This window comes from Python bivittatus, unplaced genomic scaffold, assembly GCF_059951505.1.
Source record: "Python bivittatus isolate LINGU-HERP-01145 unplaced genomic scaffold, Pbiv_v1 ctg000610_np1212, whole genome shotgun sequence".
NCBI classification, from domain to species: domain Eukaryota; kingdom Metazoa; phylum Chordata; class Lepidosauria; order Squamata; family Pythonidae; genus Python; species Python bivittatus.
Window position 1 is genome coordinate 28,500,858 of NW_028277088.1, and position 24,228 is coordinate 28,525,085.

The window sequence follows — 24,228 nt, forward strand, 5'->3', positions numbered from 1 at the left end:
TGGGGAAGCTGGCAGGAGAGGTTACAAATGGCCGTAATCACCATTTGTTGAGCAACATTGTAACTTCGAATGGTTGCTGAAGGAATGGTTGTAGGTTGAGGACTGCCTGTAGTCACACTGCCATCAAGGCTAATAACCGTTGATCCCCATTACTTCTGTGAATTGGTCTAACCCTTTTTTGCAGCCAATCAAGCTGGTAGCCATCACCACATCTCTAGGAGCGAATTCTGAAGTTTAAGTGTGTAAAAATAAATTCCTTTTGTCTGTCCTGATTCTTCCAAGATACAATTCTATTGGTTGACCTCTGTTTCTAGTATTTTGAGAGGAGGGAAATAAATACTTCTTATCTACTTTATCTGCACCATACATTTCAGAACTTCTCAGTTTTTATGGGTCAACCAACCCATTAAAAAAAAATATTCTGTGGAAGCAAGGTTTCAGACTGCCTCTGAAAGGTCACTTGGCACTGAAGCTTCCAGTGAATATTCTAAAGGAATAATATCTGGAAGGGAAATAAAGGAGTCTCTGGGAGATTTTGTGAAAGGTGATCAATAAATGTCTTAAAAATAAATAAAAAGTCTAAGAAAGTTTGAGAATGAAAAATAGTTAAATATTTTAAGGCTCCTGCAAAACTTTAATTCATATTTCCCAGAAATAACTAGAAAAGAAAGAGAATCAGCTCTGCATATCTACAATCATGAGAAGACTCTTGTTCTCCAGTCCATAGGATTTGGGAAGAAAGTAGATATACCTCTGTTGCCAAAGGCACCATATAATCTGACTCCCACAAAAGTGTTGCACTTGCCTCCAGGTATGTTAACAATAATTTACCAGCATATCATAGATTACCAATCAACACTCTTTTCCTCATATGCTTAATAACTTTCAACATTATCTAAATGTCTATAATTTCCTTTCTTTTACCTCTCAACTTCAAGAGATCTTTATTTTTAATTGTGCTGTACATATCAGTAAAGGTACTTTGTAAAAACAAAGCCACGTTGAAGTCAATCTATTTTTAGCTTTTCTGGTTCTTCAAAAATTAAGCTATTTGAGATTTTGAACTTTGATAAATTTAAAAAAATTACTTGTTTATTTATTGTATGTATACACTGAATGAATATGAATATGAAGCAGTTCTTAAGAATTATTGCCTTGCTTCTAGACTCTAAGGAAAATGTTTGTTGAGGGGGATAATGGTTAAGTGATGAAGGCTTTGGGCCTATATAAGTTCCCCAGATTATATGGTGTTTTAGACTTTCAGAAATCTATAATTCATTAATATGTTTGAAAACGCATGTGGCATAGACGTTAATCTGAAGAGAAAAAAAGAAAAATCCTTTTTATGTAAATCACAAATTGTAAATAATTATAAAGGCTATGTCCATTCAAAATTAAAATTCAATAAATTTTATTCAATAAACATTTTAGACCTAATTGATAATTTTCTACATTTGCTTTTTAAAATGAATGTCATTTAAACTGACTAGTTGTTTAGCAGTATATGTCAATTGACTAAAGGAATATATAAAATTCAGTGTTTTTAATCATTATTTTAGGTTGCGAGTTTGGAAATCACTTAGTTAAGTAAGTAGCTCGAACAGTTTCTCCATATTTTAAAATTATATTTTAAATACAAGATGTCCTATATAAGTAAAAGTCAAGTGATAGCTCCTTAAACAGATAATTGTGCTTGTATAAACATTAATACCCATTTTATAAACTACATGAAGAGTTATCCTGTATTAGAAGTTTAAATTTCAAAATATATACACATCTATATGTATTCATAGATACATATTGCAAGTGACAATGTCTGTCTATAAATAATTGTAATAGCAGCAACTGGCAATGATTGCCATAGTGGTATAGTCAGTTAACTTGGCTCCCAGAAGCACAATCCTTGGTTTAATACTTATAGCAGAGAAAACTTCTGTCTATATTCAAGCCAAAATAATATTTAATTTGAACCCTATTTGCTTCCTGAACTTGTGCATAACAATAGTACTTATTTGTGGGCACAGCTAGATTCACCCATCCTTGAATTGTGAGTGGTTTGCAAAAGGAAATTTCAATGGAAGATACAGGTGGCTTGAATATATTGACTGTGCTATTTGAGTTGTATATCTCTCTACTGTCCTGCTTACCTTGCATACGTTTTGCATAATTACATGGTACAAAATATACTGAGAGCTAGTTAAGGCAGTGGCTAGAAGTGGGGAAACCTGAGTCCTAGTCCTGCCTTAGGCACAAAGCCGGGCTGGCTCAAGGGCAAAAACAAACAAAATACACTGATTGAAAAATTGACCTTGGGCAGAGCAGAATTTAGGTTTGGGTTTGGAGCAGATCTGGAGATTTGAGCAGACTTCAGTTGTGAGTTTGGAGCACATTTTGAGATTCTAAAGGAAGAAGAGCTTAAAGGGAGTCTCATTTTGGAAAAGGCAGTCCATTTGTACAATTATTTTCAGGTAATATGCTTAAATTCCAGTGCAAACACCTATTTAACCATTGGTTTTATTGCTGTATAGGAATATTGTCATTTACTAACTTTTCGGGGGGGATTACTTTTAAAGAATTCCATTTGCAAATCCAGAAGATGCTGTCTTTGTGAGGGCAATGAAGCGTGGAATGATGGAATTTTCAACTGTCGACTGGGGGAAAATGCCCACCTGTGAAGAAAAGCGCCTTGGTAGCAATCCAGAGAAAAGGCCAGAGAAATTGACCATCAGATTCAGATAAGAGCCTGTTTCCCCCAGAAAGCTCTCTCTCTTTTAAGAGCTTCTTTCGCATTGTATTCCTATTAATTGTTCCAAGTATCAATTCAAGATACTGCATGGGGGGGGGGGGATGCTATTTAGTTGTTTTAACACTTAATGTAGAACAACACTTGTTTAAAATAAGGGTGATTCAGGAATGCAGTGAATAGGGCAATGATGATACATTATTGAAATAGCTTTGAAAAGGATGGGGATATTTTAGAGTAGATGGAGATTTAAATACCAATTTTTGTCACCAAAAAATAGCACAAAATGATGCCACCATATTATAATGATATTGCTGTGAAACATCTTCAAAGATATGAGATCACTATTGGAAAGGCCCAGTCCTTACTTCTTTCTAGTGTTAAGAAATATTAATGGTGAAGCTGTAGGCAGAGTGTTCTGTATGAGATTGGTTATCTCATCCCACAAGGCTTTATCATAGTACTTAAATAAGTATTAGTATCTTTGTTTATAGGACCACCTTTACCTAACAAGCCTAAGTAAATCTTATTTCACAGATCAGTTTAAGGCTGAACTATAATTTTCTGTTCTGGAGATCTTAGATTCAGTCTCTATCATAGATAGTTAAAGACTTCTAAGTTACTAAGATAGAAAGACATTTTTTAGGCAGCTCAGTTGGGCAGCAAGCAAGAAGTCTATGTCATATTACTTCAGCTAGGGAAGATTTAGGTAAAATTTGTCCTGTTATAATATTAGCTTTTGGAGACAAATCTGACAATGTTTTGCATGGATTTAAAAATAAAAAATATGGAAAACAATTGAAATACTGAACTGTTTAAGGGACTGTCCTACTTATCCTCTAAGAACAGTGAGTCCAGAACAATTTAGCATGTATTAGTTTTGGGTTCGCAATAAAAAATATTTTCTGCTTTGTGTACATCCATAATACAGAACTTCCCAAATTCAATCTCTGGTATTTCATGTAGAAATGAGAGAAAAAGTATTACTTGCTACTTTGGAAAATAGCTGCAAGTTAATGTAGATAATGAAGATAAATGCAACAATGTTCTGAGCTTTCTAATCCTCCCCCCCCCAAAAAAAACCCCTTAAAGTTGTCTTGTTGAATTATCCTTAAAAAAATGTATAGTGGGTGGGGAGAATGCATCTATTAACCAGAATTTCCTGTGGCTTGCATGTTATCAGTGAGTGGTGTGGAGAGTTTTTTGCATTACTAATTTTGTCAACAGTGTAAAATTTTAAACAAATTAACAGCATTACTCACCCTGTACATGGCAGCACCCAACAGAAATATTTTGAAACCTGCTTCTGGTCCTTTGCAGTAGAGTGATATATAGAAATGGTAACCCAGTATTCACCAGCTCAGTGTTTGGATTAATTAATAATTTTGCTTTGGAACTGGATGTTTTTAAAGCATTACTTCAATAGCAATGTATATTTTAAGAGGAATGCCATATCAGTTCCAGGTAATTATTCTATACAGATATATTACTGAGAAACACATTTATGGCAGTCAAAACCCCTTGAATATTTTTGGCAAAACTGAGGTTTAATTTTCAACTTTATCACTTGGCTTTCATTACAACATGTATTCTTATGAAATGAGAATTTTTTCCGAATATTGCCCTGTTTGAGCCCAATTAGTGTGTGACCCCTTTGACATCTCAGCAAGTTCTAGGGTGAAGGTATAGTAACAAGGATTTTCATTTCCACCCTTGAAAGCTGTTAGATGTATTTTGTTATTAATAAAGGATTAAAATTTGACCCAGAACCACAAAGAAATTGACTCAAACAATCCAAATTTGAAGATAGCAGGGAAGATGTCTTAGTGGAAATCCTGGACCAAACAAAGGATCAATACTTTAAATCAGTTGATTTATAATGATTGTTTTAAAGATTTTTGAGAGACTGTATTCTGTGACTGACCCATAGCTTCTGCTTCACAATAAATCAATTCTCATATAGTAATAAAACATATAGACCAGATCCTTTAGCAGCTTCAGAAGTACCTGGAATCTTACGATCCTTAAGAGACACTGTGCTTGAAGTAAAACTAGCAATTCAATTTTACATGGAATTTTAAAAATTAAATGAAGTGGAAATTAAATGAAAATTAGTATTATATACCTGAAACATGGAATGAAGAATTGGAATATCCAATCTTGGAAAATCAATAGATCCAGGTCCAAGAAACATAAAACATACTTATTGATTTAAGAAAGAAGCTAATACATCAGAAAATATAAGTTTCATGTTTATGGAATCCTCAAAGAATATTTTTAAAAGATTTGGTATCATTTGTGTGTGTGTGTGTTGACATTATGAGGAATTTGAGGGCTCTTTAATTCATATGATTTGATCTCGTCCAACTTAATGCTTATGTTAATAGTTTTGGAAATAAATGTAACAGTTAAAAGGTATACATGTAATGTTATCTTATTCACTAAGATAGCGAATTTGTCATTTTATGAAGAGCTTTGGTTTTATTAAGCCTCAGGAATAAAAAAACCTCTCAAAATAAAGGAGTGGATTCAAGGTATGTTTGTTATTTTGAGATGTTTTTATATTCCAAAAATGAAAAGATGGAGCAATATGTTTCTATATGGTCTAGATTTAGTGACAAGTTCAAAGACTGAACGAATCCCATATTGATGCTAAATTAATACCATGTGGATTTTTTAATATCCGTTGTAATTTTTATAGTATATGCTGGTTTTTTTTAAACAAGATTAATAATGGAGCAGCTCATCATAAAGGCCTAGAGCAAGCTTACAGCTCAAATGGGGAAATGAAATAGGTAAGATATTTAAATAAAATAGTATGTCAAAGAAAAAAAAATGACAATACAATCTTCCTGCCAAGCATGCTAGCTTTTCAGTTGTAACAAACTATTTTGCACACAAGGGAGTTCAGCCATATTTCCTGCTTGCATATTAAACCAACTATACTTGATGTAGAATATGGATTTTCAGAAACCGTACACAGGTATTCCTCACTTAATGACTCTAATTTGGATTACTGAACTCCGTCATTCAGCAAGAGTCATTAGGCGAAACATCACAACTGCACCATTTAGTGACAGCAGTTTTAGTAGTCCCAGTTGCAGTTGTTAGGCCAGGACTCACATTTCTCCTGCCCTGCTGTGCTCACTTCAACTCCCCCACCCATCTATCTCCCCCCATCTCTGCTCTTTTGGCTGACCTGCACTTTGCCTTGCATACCCACCACCCTGTACTCCACTACCCCTAGTTGACCTTCGTTGTCTTCTTTGTCCCGCAGCTGACAAGGAGTGCCCTGCCTGGCCCTTCCCAAGGCCTTCCCAAAGCCACATGCAGCCTTCCTGAAGCTTCATGAGGCCTTCCCTAGGCTTTGGAAAAAAGGCCTCAGGTGGCCAGCAGCTACCTGGTGAAGGGCTGGGCTGGGGTGTCTCGGCAATAGTGGAAGATAATGAAGGTCAGCTGGAGGCGGTGGGGTGCAGGGTGGCCAAAAGAGCAGAGATCAGGGGGAGACAGGTAGGTGGGGGGAGTTTTAGGTGCGTGCTGCGGACGTAAATAAAGGCAGGCTGCCAAGTGCCAAAATTTTGATCATGTGACTGAGAGGGTGCTGCAACAGCCATAACTTCAAGAACTGGGTAGAAGTACCATTTGCTGAGTGCTGTTGTAACTTTGAACGGTCGCTGAATGAATGGTTGTTAAGTGAGAACTACCTGTAGTCTATTGCACAGGTGAAAAATCCATATATACAGATTTATCAGGGAGTAAATGAGTAGTTCTTCCCTATACCATAAAGCCTGTATTCTCTCTCATTGAAAGCATAGACACTGCGGTGAACGGGTAAACTTTAGATAGCTTGTACTATATTTAAAATTTGGTTCCAGTCTTTCTAAATAAAAAGCTGTCCTGCATAATTTGTACTTCCATTCCATTTGCAAAGAGAGAAATTGACATGACATTGACATTTCTGAATACCTTTCAACACCACATTGTTGAAAAAGTCCATGCTTTTATTATTTTTTCCTAAAAGTTGAATCTGAGTATTTGAGATACACTATAACAAAAGTCAACCGTAGCTCAAGAAACCTTGAGGAATTCAGTTGTATTATCCTTATCTCCCCCCCCCCAAGTAAATCTGGCTTCAAGTTATAGACCTCTCTACTCCAGATCTTTATGTGATACTGTTCAAAGATTCATTTGATATTATTAAAGCATCACTAATGTACTTATTTAAATATAGCCTAGTTATTGTCATTTTTTAGCAAATACTATCATTTTTTTTTAAAAAAGCTCTATAACTGAGAACTTTAAGCTTATAATTGAAGTTAATTAAACCAACATGGATTAGCAGTATTGTTTAACAGAATCAGGCAAGTAGCAAACCATGTTCAAAAACTAGGTGAAGACTAGGAATCTCAATGTATTTATATTTCAGATGTTGTATCCCATATGATTATGGTAATTTATTACACCAAAATTTAAGTACCTTCAATTAAATAGAAAGCTTTTCTTATATTGCAGCATGAATCTATTTCAACTCCTTTTCAAATGTATATAGGTAGATAGGCACAAAAACAGATGGGTTTATGCTATTCTGATTTTAGCCAGTTGGTTAAGCTCTTATCACAATCTACGATTCTGTGACAATTACACTTGACTAAAAAACCTGACATATTCTAGAACATACAGTATGTCACTGAGCACTCATAAGTGTTGTGAAATCCAGTCTACAGATTGTAATTTAGATGACATCCTTTAAAAAGCACTGTTATTCTTCAGATTCTTGAACTTTTTCATTAACAATGTTTGCTGAAGTAATTTCCTCTTCAAGGAAGTTACCAACTACTGGAGATGACGCAGTCATTTTCATGTTGGGAATCATTTCAGTTTGGTCTCCTATACTTTTTATTTCCATGTCTTTATGAATTTCAGGTTCAGAGGTCAACTGTTCCTCACTTGTTAAAGTAGATGCTGCAGTTTGTGCTGCTTCTAGAGTAAAAAAAAAACCATGTGTCAAGTGAAACAGAATCATATACATTTTGATAAGTAATACAGAAAACTGGCACCATCCAATCTGAATTCCAACTAATACTGGAAGCTGTTTTGTAATATCTCTGTCAATATGAAAATAAATTAAAAGGTCTAATTTAACCAAAGTGTGATGCCATGTGTGTTAGTGATATTCTTTTAATAGTACAAGTATCATCTCTCCAAAACAGAAATGTGTAAAGCAAATAGCTGCTATTGGAGAATAAAGTGAGTAGACATGTGTGGTTATGTTTCAAAGTATATGGGCCCAATCAAATTATGTAATGGTATGTGGGAATGACCTTGGGAGATGGGGAAGAGCTGCAACCAGGGCAACAGTCGGATAAGAGGCACCTTACCCCGCAGCAGGAATCTGGGCATGGCAAATGTCTCAGAAGGGACTCTCCCTGGTTTCTTGGGCTGTAAATGCGATGGGGGTAGAAATGTACTTTCAGACTTGCAAGACTCTGTTAATGTAACTTTTAAGAAAATAGAATTACTTCATCTTTAGGTATTACCTACTGCATGCATGGCATCTATTTGCTGACAAGGATCTTGCCAATAATTATGTGTAGAGAGTTAGGAAGATGCCCTTGACAGGAATATTACCTAGGCAAAAGGGGCTGAAATATTTTTTTAAGTCACAAGAAACAAGATATTCAGAAGTGGCTGAGGCATACACTTCCCTGATTGACTATAATGAATGAGTGTGTGTGTATGTGCACATGCAAAAATGGGCACAAGTACAACACAATCAGTTTGGCAAAATTCTGTTATTATAGCTACTCTCAATAAAAGTACAGATGGCCCTCATTTAACGACCACTTGTTCAGCAACCATTCGAACTTGTGACGGCCCTGAATGAATGGTACTTATAACCAGTCCTCTAACTTTCGGCCATTGCAGTGCCCCTGCAGTCATGTGATTATGATCTAGGCACTTGGCACTCAGACCGGATTTCGTACTGGCGCAGCATCCCACGGTAGTAATCACGATTTGCAGCATTTCCTGATGGCTTCCCACAAGCAAAGTCAATGGAGAAGCCAGCAGGAAGTTGGGAGTCATGATCACATGAGATCGTCACTTGACAGTAACTGGGGACTGCCAAAACTACTGTTGCTAAGCGGCACAGTCATGTGATGTAGCACTTTACGACCACATTGCTTAGCGATGGAAATTCTGGCCCCAATTACCATTGTTAAGTGAGGATTACCTGTAGTCCTAAGTCTTCCTGTGGAGTTGGTTTCCTGTTTTGGTCTCCTTAGTGAGGGTGACATCATGTACTATATGATAATTTGCTTAACCTAATTTGCTTAACCTAATTTGCAAATTGTATATTTTATTATTCCTACTCAAAAACTGAATGAGAAACAGTTTGGTGTAGTGGTTAAGGCACAAGGCTAGAAACCAGGAGACTATGAATTCTAGTCCAACCTTAGACACAAAACCAGCTGGGTGACCTTGGTCAGCCACAGAAAAATAATAAAGTAAATAAATAATTCAAAAACTGAGCCCCTCAAGACAGCCAATATAAAACCTTTATCAAGGAGACTGCCAGTTTTCCTTTTTGCTTATTTTTAGCAAATGGCAGGAATACAGGTAGTCTTTGTTTAACAACCACAATTGGGTGCAGCAACTTTGTTGCTAAGCAAAGCAGTTGCTAAGTGGGAAATCAAGTGACCATGACTCTGCTTTCTGGCTTGAAACTGACAAGACTAATCAGTTTCACCTTTGGTTTTTGTTTGGCTCCTAACCACTCCCCCACCCTTTGAAATGCTTATCCCACACTGGATAGTTACCATGGCCGGTATTTTCCATTTTGGTGGGATGGGAGCTGTATGGGAAAGTTACCTGGCCTTGGCAAAAGGATGACGTCCCAGTGTCCGCAGCTGGTTCACTGCAAGGAAAAGTTTGACCAAAAGGAGGGGACTGCAAGAAGTCGGGATTTGGCAAGCGGCCAGAGCCCAGTTTTGGCAGGGCCGGGAGACACTCTGTCGGATGGCCATCAATCACTCCCTCAATGGGGTACTGAGCTGTGAGGAAGCCCAGCTGGCTGGCCCAGGAGGTGGGTCCCTGGGTGGAAGGCGCTGCCTCACTTTTGGAACATCATCTCCCTAGAATCTCTCTGCTCTACGAGAAGGGGGAGGGAAGAAAAAAACACCAGAGATTACTATAGGCAATCTCTCCTGTGCCTGGCATCCCCCCCCCCGCCCTGAGCAGAGAAACTGGACAATAATTGATTATAAGGGAGTAAACAGGCACACAATGGGGAATACACCAGCTGTTTGCCAAGTGCACTAGTGGCTGCCAGCACCAACGCCTGCCAGCACCAGCGCATTGCTTTAGATGCGCTTTAGATGTCTCTTCCCAATTGTGTGCCTGCTTACTCTCTTGTAATACCTTCCTCTCCAATCTCTCCTCTCTGCGGGGGTGGGGTGGTGGTGAGGGAAGGAAAACAACAGGTCAGTTACAAGACAATGCGTACTGACTGTAATGGCAATCACGTGACTAAGGGACACTACAAAGGTCATAAATGGTCGTAAGTCCATTTTTTCAGTGCCGTTGTAAATTTGAATGGTCACTGAACAAATGGTTGTAACCTAAGGACTACGTGCATCAACCAATATTCACACTTGCCAAAAATCAAATTTTCAGATGAAAGTAAAATGCCAGGAAAAAGATAAAGATCAAGAAAGAATATCAGCATAGAGTTCAAGATTCCAAAAAGTCTATTTGGAAAAATTTCATCAAGAAACTGCTAACAACATATCACATACCATGTACAAAATGTTTTCTGAAGATAAATCTGTTTGAAGAAGCTTATTATGTGGTGTGAGAGGGATGGACGAATTTTGACAAAGATAAAAATATAATAACCCCCTACTAGTGCAAAGATTTAGTCGTGCTGTTTTAGCACTCAGCATTTGTTTTAGTTATTAGTTTGTTTTGAATATACTTCCCACCACAAAGGACATGTTCCTAAATGCTCTTGAAATAACAATGCATCTCAACCTTTATTTTTTTCTTTGGCTGATTCTACCATCTGCTTCTCATAAGTCGTCTTTAGCATGCTGCATGATTTCTTGTGTGTAAACCAGTGCATTTTCTGGCAGGTCTGATCACAGTAAATGACCTGAAAATCAACAAAAGTATGTTAACATTCTGATTTTTAAAATGAGCTATATTTACCTAAGGTACTAGAAGCATCCCTTTACAATAAGAAAAAAAAAAAGACTGAGATTTTTTAAATAAATATTTGCCTTTTGTTTGCTCATGCAGTTGGAATTTCAGGACTGAGAAGTTATTTTCTTGTTTTCATTTTAAAGGTTGAAATTAGTTTTGCAGATTAAGATACAGCACCATCAACTGTATACAAATGTGTGACAACTTTGTCACTCATTTGTAGATAATTTTGTGTACCTTAGTAAGTATTTACCAAGGATGGGAAAATGGAAAAAAATTCAGAACATACAAGTGATAGGAGAAAGATAGGTAGAAATAAACTGTGGTTGAAAGAAGCAAAAAATGGCTGTGTGTGAGAATGGGCTTCTGCCCACTGTTACATGGAAGCGGGAGTTGAGTATCTCAAGAAGAACATAAAATGCAATGGGGATGGTTATAGAAGTGTGAAGGAAAAGTAAATGGGTCAAGAGGAAGACCAAGAAATACATAGTTGTGAAAAACCTCAAAAAGAGAGAAGTATGAAGTGTGTGAAGAACAAAAGGCAATATGAATTATTGTATGGATATGGCAGAAGCATGAATAGTCTGTAAGGATAATAAAGTATGGAGAGTGATCTCTTTTGCTTGTATTTTGCATGTTGTGATTTGCACTTAAAGGGGAATAGAGTGTATATACAGTAAGCGATTTGTTTACTGGAGTTTACCTGCATATTCTTACCATTTTGCATATGGAACACCTTTTGCCTGCTCCTTTTTCCCCACATGTTGTACAAAATTCAGCTTCTACAAAGCCTACTTGGCCAGTAATAGCTTGTGTAAGTACAGAAAAAGCTGTAGGATCAGAACCCTGGAGAAACAAGGGGAGACAAAACTGCAGTTTTCAAGTTTGCTTACAACAATTATAACTCCAAGCCCAAAGGGAAAAACTCTGTGCTCCAGTTTTTTTTAAAAAAGCACCTGGCATGCATCTACCTTAACACTAGGCATCCTGCAAAAGATGAAATGATTTAGAACAAAATTTCTAAATTCTGTTTCCACTGAAAGGACCTAATAGAGGTTTCATTTAATGAATCTATACTCTATAAGTAGACTAATTTTGCTCTTGAGAAAATGTTTAAAAAGAGAATATATAGAAATATATATTTCTCTCTCTATATATAGAATGAATGAATGAGTGTGTGTGTGTGTGTGTGTGTAAAAAGATATTTTCTCTACATATCCCAAGATGCTATTTAAAACGGCTGCCTGGTGCTTAATATAATGGTGCGCAGACCTGTAATCCAACTCGCCAAAAGAAAAGGCAAGACTACAAAGAACTTGCCTGATCAATCTTGATTCTTAGTGACATATCAAGCCAAAACTCCCTTTCAAGTAGTTATAAATCTATTAACTGAAGCTTTCTAAGAAAAAAAATGCTGAAGAAAGGAGACCCACTGATGAATAACCTAAACTGTGCAGGCCTGGCCATGTGGTCAGACAGTAGGTTTGGCTGAGACCATATGACTTGTCCCTGAATCAACAGCTCCTTCCAATGCAGTGTTTGCCAGTCTCACCCTGCTTAATCTAGATAATCTGGAAAGCAAGGGGACCAAGGCCAGGTATCACCAGAATAATTATGAACTCTGCTTGTCAGAACTTCTGTGTTATTTGGAAATTATCACAGTAAAGGAAAATGCATACAGAAGGCCCATCAGCCAGTCTGTCATGAAAGCATCCAGCCACATGTCCCTGGCGGTGAATCTTGACATGAACTGGGACATTATGTGTTATCCTGCAGATAGCTAAATCTGGAGGCAATCTGTTGAAAGGATTGAGGGTTTGGTGCCCACGCTCGTTCCTGGATTATATAACTGATGGACCAATCAGCTAAACTGCCAGGAGTTCCCACAACGTGTTCTGCCTTAATATTTTTGAGCAATGATATTTTTCATCCATTACCTGAAATGGGCTTCTTCATGAACTGGGCAGTTATGGAATGAGATTAACAAGCAGGTTACTACTCATCCTGTTTTCTATTATGTGTTATTAAGAAGATGTGTTGTGCTAAGCCCGTATTTTGTTTCTGTGGGATGCTGCTGCCATTCTTCTCTGCATTGCTCCTCTCACTGCCTTCCATCAGACCTGTGAGGATTTGTAAGGCATGATTTCATATCCCTTCCCTGTGCTAATAGGAGAGGGAAGACAAGGACAAAGCACCATAGGTTTGGAAATACAGACGCTGCTTCTGTATCTTTGTTGCCTGCTTGTTCTCAGGTAAGCTTTCGAGCTGGATTAGGTGCTGCCTTTTAACAGAGGCACTGAAGCATCTCCTTAGACTGCTCTCTTTTTCCTGCAGCAGCAGCCAGATTGATTCCTGTTTGTGCTAAGTGCTAGTTGATTTGCCTCCAAATAATTAGCTAGGTGAGACTAGAATAGTCCATAATATCATCTGGTATCTTAGGTTTTCATGGCTGCCATATGAGTCGTTGAAACTGAAAAGGTTAGCAGGAGCTGAGCTAAGGTAAAAGGAAAGACACATTTCTGAAAAACATCAGGAGCGAGGACGGAACAGTTCTCTGAGATAATCAAAGAACCACAGTTGCAGAAACTAAACCGCCCCCCTCAACCCCTTTCTCACATTAAAAATTAGAATCTGGTTACATTGAACATATCTGAAGAATGCACACCAAGAAATTATCTTGCAGATTCTAAATGTTGAGCCAATTCGTGCAGAACAACGAACGTACTGTTCATCAAGACACACTCACAATTTCAACAGGAGCAATGCTTCTCACAAGTTGCTGAAGCAAGGTAGCTTCACAGTAAGGAAATTTCCGAATAGATTCTCTGATGATCTTCTCTTGATAAACTGGAAAACCATCTCTCTCTCTGCCTTTTAACAGGCTGAAATTAAAGTTGAATACAGCTGAAGTTACATAAGTTGCCCACATTTCTTTCTTCCTACTCATGGTGCAAATGTTATGTGCAAAATCACAGCATAAGGAGAAGCTACAGTACATGTACCTATTTATATTAGAAGTAGTTTTGTGAGTGCTGCATATTCATTCACCCTCAAAGATAATAGCATTGGACCCTAATTTCCAAAGAATGTACTATGTATAACCATGTAAATTTTCCTTCAGCTGCAGCTTACTAATACAAAACTAAAAAGGAAGGCACACTTACCTTCCCTGTCAAGTCATGCATCCATTCCAGTGACTTAACGGGAAGGCTCCAGTTTCATAGCTGGATGTTCATACTAACAGTATTCTATGACTTGTGCAGAGCTAATAATACACTGTATTGAAAGCAGCCATCTACTGAAAAACAATCATACCTTTTGATTAATCCATCCAATTTGTCTTCTCGTTCCTTAAGGAAAAGGATACATTTTTTGAAAATGCAACTAATATAGTGCATTTTCATTGCAAGGACTTCATTCATCTCTCTCTGCTTCATGCACTTCTCACAGATCAGATCCAATACTTTGTAGCATTTCTGCATTGCCTCAACTTCTGCCAAAAGAGGATTTTCTTTCACCAGCAAAACAATCTATAGAAAACATTAACGAGATATACCCGATAAATTGAATTTCCCCAGGCAGACGTGGTGCACAATCTGGGGGTCCTTCTGGACTCATGACTCCTGCTTGAAGAGTAGGTGGCAGTCGTGGCTAGGAGGGCCTTTGTACAGCTTCAAGTTGTGTGCCAGTTGCGCCCATTCCTGGACCAGGAAGCTCTACACTCAGTCACTCATGCCCTGGTCACCTCCCTTTTGGATTACTGTAATGCACTCCACATGGGGGCTGCCCTTGAAGAGTAGTTGGAAGCTTCAGTTGGTGCAAAATGCAGTGGCGCGGGCAGTTATGTGCACATCTACATCTGTGCATGTTATATCTCTGCTTTGTGAGCTGCATTGGTTACCAATTTGCTTCCAGGTCCAATTCAAGGTGCTGGTGATAACCGATAAAGCCCTACATGGCACGAGGCTGGGTTATTTGAGGGACCACCTCTCCCTAGTGATATCTATCTCTACCATCAGGTTCAGGAGAAGAGGTTTGTTTGGGGTTTTGTCTACTAAAGTTTCATCTGATGGTACCTAGGAGGAGGGCCTCTGCTGCCGCATGCGCCCTATGGAACATCATTCCCCCAAAGTCAGACTGACCCCGACTTTGATGGCCTTTTGGAAGGGCCTGAAGACCTGGCTTTACCATCTGGCCTGGGGATCAGAGAGTGATGTGGAGCCCACAAAATGGATGTACTGTCGTGAATGACTGCTCTCCTGCTGACTGCATTCTATGGTTTTTAATTGTTTTAATTATTTTTTAGTTTTTGTATTGTTTATATGATTGCTTTATTTTCTGGTTTTTTGGTACTGTTTATATTTTAATTGTAAGCCGCCCAGAATCACAAATGTGAGATGGGAGGCTACGTAAATTGAATAAATAAATAATGTTAATTATTTTCTAAATTAATTGTTTGACGTAAGTATTACAAGTAACTAGTAACGGCTCAGTTTAACAGGACTGCATGCACTATATTTTTGTTTTGCTTAAGAAGATATTTACTTGGGATGCATCATCCCCATCCACCAAATTGTTTCATTAATGGTGCAGAGAAGAGGTGGGATCACCTGATGTCCTACTTTTCACCACTATTCTGCTACTGCTGTGTACATAAAAAGGTTAAACCAGGAATATCCAAAGGCCACTCTCTTTGGGACTGTCATGCTAGTTACCCACACTATTGTTTCCAAGTCTCTGCAAAGTTCTGTGCCTTTTGAGAGATAGAGATGAAAATAATATAAAATATTGCCTGTCATTCATCTCTTCCTCACTCTTTTTCCCTGCCTTTTAGCCTGTTTTTGCCAGTGAAATGTTATGATGTTTAGTCAATAAATATCAAGCTGTATTTTTTGTCAGTGGAACTGAGTGGTGCATGGAGGCTGTGGCCAGAGGGACCTGTGCCCATCTATGGTGGGTACACAATTGTGGCCATACCTGGGGCAAGAGGACTTACCCATAGTAACCTATGTTGTCATTAACACGCATATTAAGTTCTACAGTACACTTTCCATGGGGCTGTCCTTACAGTCTACAGTACTTGGAAACTGCAAACGGTCCAGAATGCAACATCCCACGTGCTTACTGGCACCTGTCTGGGAGTATATAACACCAATTTTGCAGGCCTGCAAATGGTTACCAGTAAGTTTCCAAGTACAATTTAAGATGCTAGTGTTGACCTATAAAGCCCTTTATGGCTTGGCATCTGGATACCTTGCAGATTATCTGCTCCAACCAATATCAGCCCAATCAGTTAGAACCGCTAGGGAGAAACTTTGTGTAACTGCACACTTCTGAGAGGTTTGGGAGACTCAGGCTAGGTGGCATTGTTACTTTGTGGCCGCGCCATTACTTTGGAACAGCCTCCTGATTGAGATCAGAATGGCCTTGTCCCTGCCAGTTTTCCAGAATCTTTTAAAAACTGAGTTGCTTCAGTGGGCCTGTCCTTGAGTCAATAACTTATGCCAACTTGCTTTCCATTTCTTGTTTTATTTTTTGTTCCTTGTCATTTTTTGGTGTACTTACAGTTCTAAGTGAGGGCTGATGTGGTTATCATTGTTATCACTGGTTTGAACCTCACCATGGATACTGTAACATTTTTTTTAATATATCCTGTAATCCACCAAGAGCCATTTGATTGAGGCAAAGTAGAAATATAATAAAATAAACAAATAATCATATAATCATATTGAATGAATCTTTCATCTGGTACTTGAAAACAATGTTCTAACATGCAAACACACACTTCTTGCTGAAAATATAGGGCTTCATAAGAACTGTTTCAGTTAAAATAAATCTCACATTGACATATACTTTTAATGTGATTTTGTTTAGAAGAAGAAAGAACAACATGAGCCTATCTAGCCTAGTAACCTCCAGATGTGTTCTGACTACAACTGTAAAAATTCCAATCCAAAATGGCTACTAGCTAATAATTTGAGAAATGCAACACTTCTAGAGGGCAACCAGTTGAGAAAGGTTGGTCTCTACCTGTGTTTTTCAAACTTGGCAACTTTTAAGATATGTGGAGTTCAACTCCCAGAATTCCTGCAGGCTGTGGAATTCTGGGAGTTGAACTCCACATATCTTAAAGTTGCCAAGTTTGAAAAACACTGGTCTATATATTCAAAAATCTGGGATCTCTTAAAGGTAACAAATCTGTGGATATCACAGCAAAAAAACAAAACAAAAAGTGTTTGTGAATTTCAAGCAGGACCTATTTACATGCATACAATATCATGTGAAAATGAGACACTAAAGCTACTGCAAAGAGGACTGGACTATACAATGATAAAAATGCCCAGAATCATGAAATCAGCCACAAGATACAGATTAAGTATGTCATGGGATTAGCTTCATTCTTGCAGGTCCAATTACCTGACAACATGTCAGAAAAACATGACATACTGTACCTTAACAGGATGCAAATTAGTAGTTGTAATGATCTTATGCAGAGGTCCAGCTAGTTTAACTGGAAGTTTGGGTTCTTTATCTAGTCCTTGTGGTTTTGTGTAGTAGTTTAGTTTTTCCCGAGGAAAGAAATTGTTGATAACTGTTACACAGTCATGTTGACCTAAAGAGAGAAAATGATTTCCCTTTATGAAGTGAAAGACTATCTATAGGATTATTCATGATTAAAACTGGTCATTCGGTGATGAAGCAAAATTTGCTAAAAATACTGAGGAAGAGAGTAAAAATAACTTATTAGCTAATAATTGATAGAATCAAATCAACTCTCTTGAATAGAAAACTCAGGATCTAAAATAGGAAGATTCATTTTTGACATGTAATTTTAAACTCATTGCCATTTTACAGGCTAGTGTTTGCTCAGTCAAATGCACTATACAAATCCAATCTAAAAATCTGTAACCAGACAAGGATTTAATACTTCTAGAAATATTTCACAATTTTATATGAAAGTAGCACGAATTCAGAAGCAAAATGGTGTATGGACATGTTAGCTAAAAGGAAGAGTAAAAGGCTCTTCCTTCCCCCAAAATTCACATTTTTGTCACACTGATTTAATTTAATGTATGGTACACATCAAGTTCCATTTTCTAATAGTTTTAAAGAATGGGCAGAAGAATATTTGCCTTGAATATTTAGACAAGCAGAAGAGTGAGCTATAAATGCAATAAATAAATGAAAAATAGAGACACCCTTTGTCTTTACCCACAAAGGCAGCCATCTGAGCTGCTGTTCTCCCCACAGAATTGACAACATCCATCTCTGCTCCAGCCTCTAACATCATCCAGGTTATTTCTTTGTTGCCTAAACGAAGAAGCTTTATTTAGACTTTTTAACGATGTTTGCACAAACTATCAGTGAAATATGGTTCCCTCTGATAGGTATTAAAACTTAACCCTTCTACTAACAAGAAAGAAACCAAACATTTGGTTTTTCAACAGAACCAATTACACTGGTTCAAATTCTTTTCTCTCCCTACTGTAGCTTCAGTTGGAAGCATCTGCAGACATAGAACATGGCCATTTCTCTTTGCAAAGTTGAAACAAGTATCAACAAATTATCTTCAACTCTTGCTCCCTGGAACTTTGTTTGGCTGCTATTCTCTCTCCCCCTCTGCCATTCCTCTGGTCAATTCTGATACCAAAGACTTGATTCTGCATGTTCCCCCATTAGGAGAAAAATATGTGATTATCACATCAAAAATAATCCTAATATATGGATGAGAAAGCAGCCAGGTTCTATGGACATCATTAAGACCCATCACTCAATTTATATTAAATCAAGCTCCATAATCTTATAGCAGATTAAAATACCCGACAAAAACAAACTTTGATTTGCTCAAATTCTGTTACTATCTGCTCTTTTTCTACCAACACAGCTCAAATAAAAATAAAATATAACTTTAAAAATATATGCATCGTTAAGAGATTCTTATGACATCAGATCAAACTGAGAATGACTACTTTTATGTATTTAATGGAAAGCAAACTCTTCATAACACTTCTGTAGCCTCCCAGAAAAGAACAGGTTTCTTTTTCTTTGCATAAATAGGTAGCTATAATTAACAGAAAAAAGAAAAGGTTATATTTACCTGAGAGTCCAGCAAACATTAAGGCAGTATATCCATGTTCGTGATCATTGCAGTTTACATCAGCTCCATGCCGCAGTAAGAGTCTGCATATATCAACTTTACCTTTATATGCTGCGTGCATTAGAGGGGTCATTCCATGCTAATGAAAGAAGGTACAAATGCAAGTGTCCATTTGTTTTTTAGTTGTAGTGCCATAGTAAGACACACAATATTGATTTGTTATGTGGACTGACAAAAAAAGTATTAATTGTTAGAATCCTAAAGCTAAAGTGTGGGGAAGCCCTAAGATCAGGTGAGAATGCAAGTGAACAGTATATTCATCCTGTTACACAGCTTCACAAAAGTAGTTTTAACTCCATTGCCTTAATATAACTCAGTTGTTAAAAACAAGTTTTTTTCCTCTATTTTTTATTTCACGATTGCTACTTTTAGTCACTTTTATGAATTTTCTGTTCATTACATCGTGAATATTTTGTATAATATTTTAGTGTCTATTTTATGTCAATTTGCTTTAGCATATTGTTTAATTATTTTGAATTTTCTTGCAAACTACTTTGAGATTTTTAATGGGAAGCAATATTTGAATAAGTAAATAGAACATAGGCTTAGAACTCTGACAAAGTTGGCTGCTCAGACCAGGAAAGACTGTTTAAACTATGGGTGTCAATACTTTCCTGTCTTCTCAGAACATATGAACTGAAAATACAATATCCTAAGCTTTATTTGAATATACATATTTGGAAATAGACAGGTTGAAGAGGCATTTGGACTTTATAGCTTGGAAAACTAGAAGCTTTAAAAATGATGTCAGGAGATAATTAACATTGACATTAACAAAAGAAATAAAGAATATATTTTAAAAGAACTAATGCACTTGGAAAAGTTACACTGCAATCTTTTTATGGCTACAAATTCAATGGAGCTTATTTCTGAGTAAACATGCATAGGATTGCATTTTAAATATGATATTATTTCATTCCAACAATATCTGTATATTATATCTCTTTAGGCATTTCACATTTCTTTTTCTTTTTAACAGCAAAGAATGAAAAAAAGGTAAGGGCAAATATGGAACAATAATTTAACTACTGTTAAACAAAAAGGTAGAGTTGGTCCATTAGGAAAAAAAATATCCAAAATCCATAGGTAGATAATAACTGTATTAGAACCAACTAGAATGATACAAAAGTTTATAAACTTCCAAGTTTTCTACCACTTCACCATGAAAAATTCTGGAGAATCTAAAGCTTACACATGCTTTTCTATCATTTGTATCAATTCTAATAATGCTATTACTCATCTAAAAGTGATCATTCTTACTCAAGATTAAATGCAATTCAAATACTTGCTACTTCCTGGATCTTAAGTTCGTAGTGAAAATTCTTGGTAAATTTTATTTGGCTTAAGAAACCTACCAGTGTGCAGACTTCATACATATTATCCTGTTTAGATCAAAAATATAATTCCCCCAAATGTTACCTCATCTAAACAATTCACACGGACAGTCTTGCTGCCAAGGAGTTTTGAAGCTTCTTCAGTGTTTCCTGAAGGGAAAAAAAGTTCATGAGAAGGAATCATAAAAAGAAACATGTATGTGGGTTAAGAATACCCAGTTTATGGATGACCCATAGTTAAGAACGGAGTCTACTGCAGCAAAATTCAAGGTAAATACACAGTAGTTTGAGTTAATACACAATATTACTTATACAGTATTATACAATAATACTGTTCTGGCTTACATACAAATTCGACTTAAGGACAGACCTTGGGAACAGAACTCATTTTTAAATTGGGGACTACCTGTATTATATTTGCATTCTGCATTTTCTTCCAAGTTGTTTAATGTACTTATATAGTTTTTCTCTTTCTTTTTAACTGAATCCCCATAAACCTTAGAAAATACTAGAAAGCCCTGAGACCAATTGGATCATTCTCTGAGAGAAAGGTAGTGTAGTCTGATGTGACCAGAATGAACATTAAATTTTAGGCTGACCAAATTTTTTTTACCCCAATGCTGGACGGTCCTGTGATTGTCTGAGTATATGTAATAAATAAAAAAATAATTGCAGTGGCAAACAACTTCAATAATAAGTCAATATTTACTTACCTTAACAGATAAACAGAATGACCACAGGTGGGCAAAAAAGCAGTGGGAGCGGGAGCAACTTCCAACTTCCTGCTGGCTTCCCCACTGACTTTGCTCGTGGGAAGCTGGCAGGGAGCACTGAAAATCACAACCACGTGACCACTGCAACGGCCACAACTTTACAAATAAAACTGGATTGAACATCATGGAAATTTCAATAGCACAGTAGTAATGGGTCCTGCATCTTTTACATATTCTTTAAGTTAGCAGATTTTATGTAACTTGATTCAAAAACTGTTGCGGTGTTATGGACCATTTGGGCTAACTTGAGGGTACAAACAGACAAACAGATATACAGTGAGAGTTTTAGTAGCATATAGATTTACATTCACAGGTCATGACTGAGCCTTGAGTTTTTTCCTGCAGGCCCAGCCCAAGAACAATGGTGAAACGGTCCAGTTGAGTTAAGTTCCTTTATTTGCTTACACCATATAGACAGAATTTTGCCAGACTAAATCTATACTACCGCAACTAGTGGATATACCCTGGAAGATTCTAGGGAGTGGCTATCCTGAACCTCTTATGCTTCCCACGCTCCCCTTGCGGACTGTGTTGTCTTTTGTCTCCTTTCCCTTCCTGGAGTGCACCTCCTCCCTCCTGATAGCCTTGATCTCTGTTGCTATCCACCACATCACCCTCTTCATAGATACATTCCATCACATTTCCAGCTCTAGTCCAATATTCTAATCACTATACCACACTTTTGAACTTTAATAAAAATCTTTAAGACAGTAAATTAAAATTATTCCATGAACTTTATTATTAAGAAATAAAAACTACAAAATTATTTTGGCTAAAATTTGTTCAAGGTTTTTTACATTAGGTCTTTTCTCCAATTCTTAATATAGACATTGCTGGCTGGGGAATTCTGGGAGTTGAAGTCCACACATCTGAAATTGACATAGACTAAGGCCGCAATCACAAAACACACATTTAACTCAGATGGCCACCAGTCACGTCACCTTACTGTTGGAAAAACACAACTGGGTCAAGGGCCAACTTTTGGAGGATTTGGCCTCTGCCTAACTTCAGTCCCCATTAGGGAGGCAGACAGCAGAACTGGCTTGGGGTGCTTTAGCCAATCAGCATTTGGGAAGTGTACTGTGTGACTAATAAACATTGACAGTAAACTTTACAATTGAGAGCCTTGCACTTTTGGTCACTCTATTTCTCTAATTTACTTCCTTTGTGGACTGATTGTGTAGAGAAGGACCATTCGCTCAGAAGTCATGTTTCTGATTTCATACAAACACAGTGTCCTCATTGGACAAAGATGCTTTGAGTGATGATTCATACATGTTGTTCTGCGTTAAATGGTCTCACTGTGATCCCACTGACTGCGTTTCTGGGTTCACAGAAAGTACTAAAAATTATCTTATTAAAGCGGGTTATAAGAATATAGCCTGGGCATAAGATAGGCAGAAAATTTTTTGCCTGCTATAACTGCACTTAAAGGATACAATCTTAACTGCATTCAGCACTATTTGCCAGATTCCTGTTTCACCAGGATTCATTTAACTTCAGCACTCAATTGAGAAACAAAGCAAACTGACTATTTTTGGTCAGTCTGCCAATCTGTACATAATTCCTTGATCCATTTAATATGCAAACAACTTATTAAGTGCTAGGTTGCTCTAAGTACAGTAGCATAAAGTAGTATAAAGTGGTATTTGCCAAAAAAACTGCATGTATGAAAGAAACTGATGCAAAATACAATTATCTAACAATGCCTACTCGGAAGAAGCCCCTAGTGGAGTACATGCATTAAGTCTGGATAAGAATTTTAGTCTCCCATACTTCTATAAACAGAAAAATATAAGCGTATACAGTAATCTAAAAAAATGACAGTACTTAAAAATTTCCATCAACTCCACTTCACAATACCATGAAAAAAACCATCAAGATAAAAGGAAACTATACTTGATTCTGTGGGAGGAAGGAGGATTTTTTCCTTTCACTAATATCTCTTAATTCTATTGATTACATAAATAAAAATAATAGCATAAATTAATGCTATCCCTCAATTTTATTTATTACATTTAAAGCTACCCCTGTGACCATATTTCCCTGAGCTATACCAAGCAAAACAAATAAACAGTTAAATAAAAGAATAAAACCAACAGAAGAACATAACAGTTGAAAGCAAAGCCATCAAGTCAAGCATCTAAAATTAGTTCTTAAAGTTAGGTCTACACTTGGAGCCAAAAATACCATAATTCTGGCAGCAAGCAAATTTGTTCTTGGGAAAATATTCCATTTTTCATCATTACTTAAAAATACCCTCTGTTGTAGTGACTCCATTGCCTTATCTGGCAAGAACATTGAAGGAAGAGCCTCAGAAGATTTTTTTCAGTATGAAGATGGCATAATATGATCATGATATCCAATGTCAGTGAATATTCTGGCTGAAGTTTCTGAACCATTTTTGAAGGCACCCACCTGTATAGTAGATTTCAACATTCCAAATGGGATGTTTCCAGAATAAGAATAACTGTTAAAAGACTACTTATGCCTCAGTACGGTCATTACTGAAGTATCAATCTAAGGTGATGAAAGGTATCCCATTTTAGCCTCTGGGAGTAATGATGAATTTATAAGCCCCAAAATATGAATCTAAACCTTAGGAGCATTAAGGAAAATGCAATTCAACTTGTCTGGAGCAAACCAGATTAGAAAATCTGAAGTACACATACCATGTTTTACAAAGCAGCCACCTGTTCAGCTCAATGCAATTTTGAGCATGCAGTTGGCAAGCACATGGTTTGAAACTCATCATGTCAATGATTTTCAGGTAGCGTGAACTGGCTGTCACATACTAAGTAATTATAAAAACAGAATCAATATACTATTATAAAAGAATATAGAATAAGAAACACAATCTGTCACCAATTACAAGTTTTGCCACCAGTAGTCCATCTGTTAATTATAAGAGAGAATGATAAAGCAGGTAATTTATGGTTTTAAATTCTTTACCTGCCAATACGTTTTTGCAACTAGAGCTACACACATTAACAAGGTATCCAGCCTAGTCAACTAATT

At 37.0% G+C, this 24,228-nt stretch overlaps 2 protein-coding genes across 4 annotated transcripts in view; one reads left to right on the forward strand and one right to left on the reverse strand.

The window, feature by feature from the left end:
- Positions 1-4,421, forward strand: part of LRRC72 (leucine rich repeat containing 72) — a 21,184-nt gene extending 16,763 nt beyond the window's left edge. Inside the window, exons 7-9 of the mRNA XM_007430367.3 lie at positions 653-811; positions 1,560-1,587; positions 2,574-4,421. Of these exons, the coding sequence (XP_007430429.1) occupies positions 653-811; positions 1,560-1,587; positions 2,574-2,739 (353 nt within the window). The 3' untranslated portion in view covers positions 2,740-4,421. The remainder of the gene's footprint in view (positions 1-652; positions 812-1,559; positions 1,588-2,573) is intronic.
- Positions 4,421-24,228, reverse strand: part of ANKMY2 (ankyrin repeat and MYND domain containing 2) — a 23,936-nt gene continuing 4,128 nt past the window's right edge. The window contains exons 2-11 of one of the 3 annotated variants that reach the window (XR_015797850.1): positions 20,523-20,587; positions 19,044-19,182; positions 18,158-18,256; positions 17,398-17,558; positions 14,261-14,475; positions 13,692-13,827; positions 11,663-11,791; positions 10,775-10,895; positions 9,614-9,887; positions 7,590-7,723 (exon numbers count right to left, since the gene is read on the reverse strand). Coding sequence is in view for 1 of the 3 variants with exons in the window: in XM_007430359.3 (XP_007430421.1) it covers positions 7,503-7,723; positions 10,775-10,895; positions 11,663-11,791; positions 13,692-13,827; positions 14,261-14,475; positions 17,398-17,558; positions 18,158-18,256; positions 19,044-19,182; positions 20,523-20,587 (1,286 nt within the window). In the remaining 2 variants the exon portion in view is untranslated. Of the gene's footprint in view, positions 7,724-9,613; positions 9,893-10,774; positions 10,896-11,662; positions 11,792-13,691; positions 13,828-14,260; positions 14,476-17,397; positions 17,559-18,157; positions 18,257-19,043; positions 19,183-20,522; positions 20,588-24,228 lie in introns of all 3 variants that reach the window. The other 2 variants (XR_015797849.1, XM_007430359.3) reach the window with 2 other exon arrangements.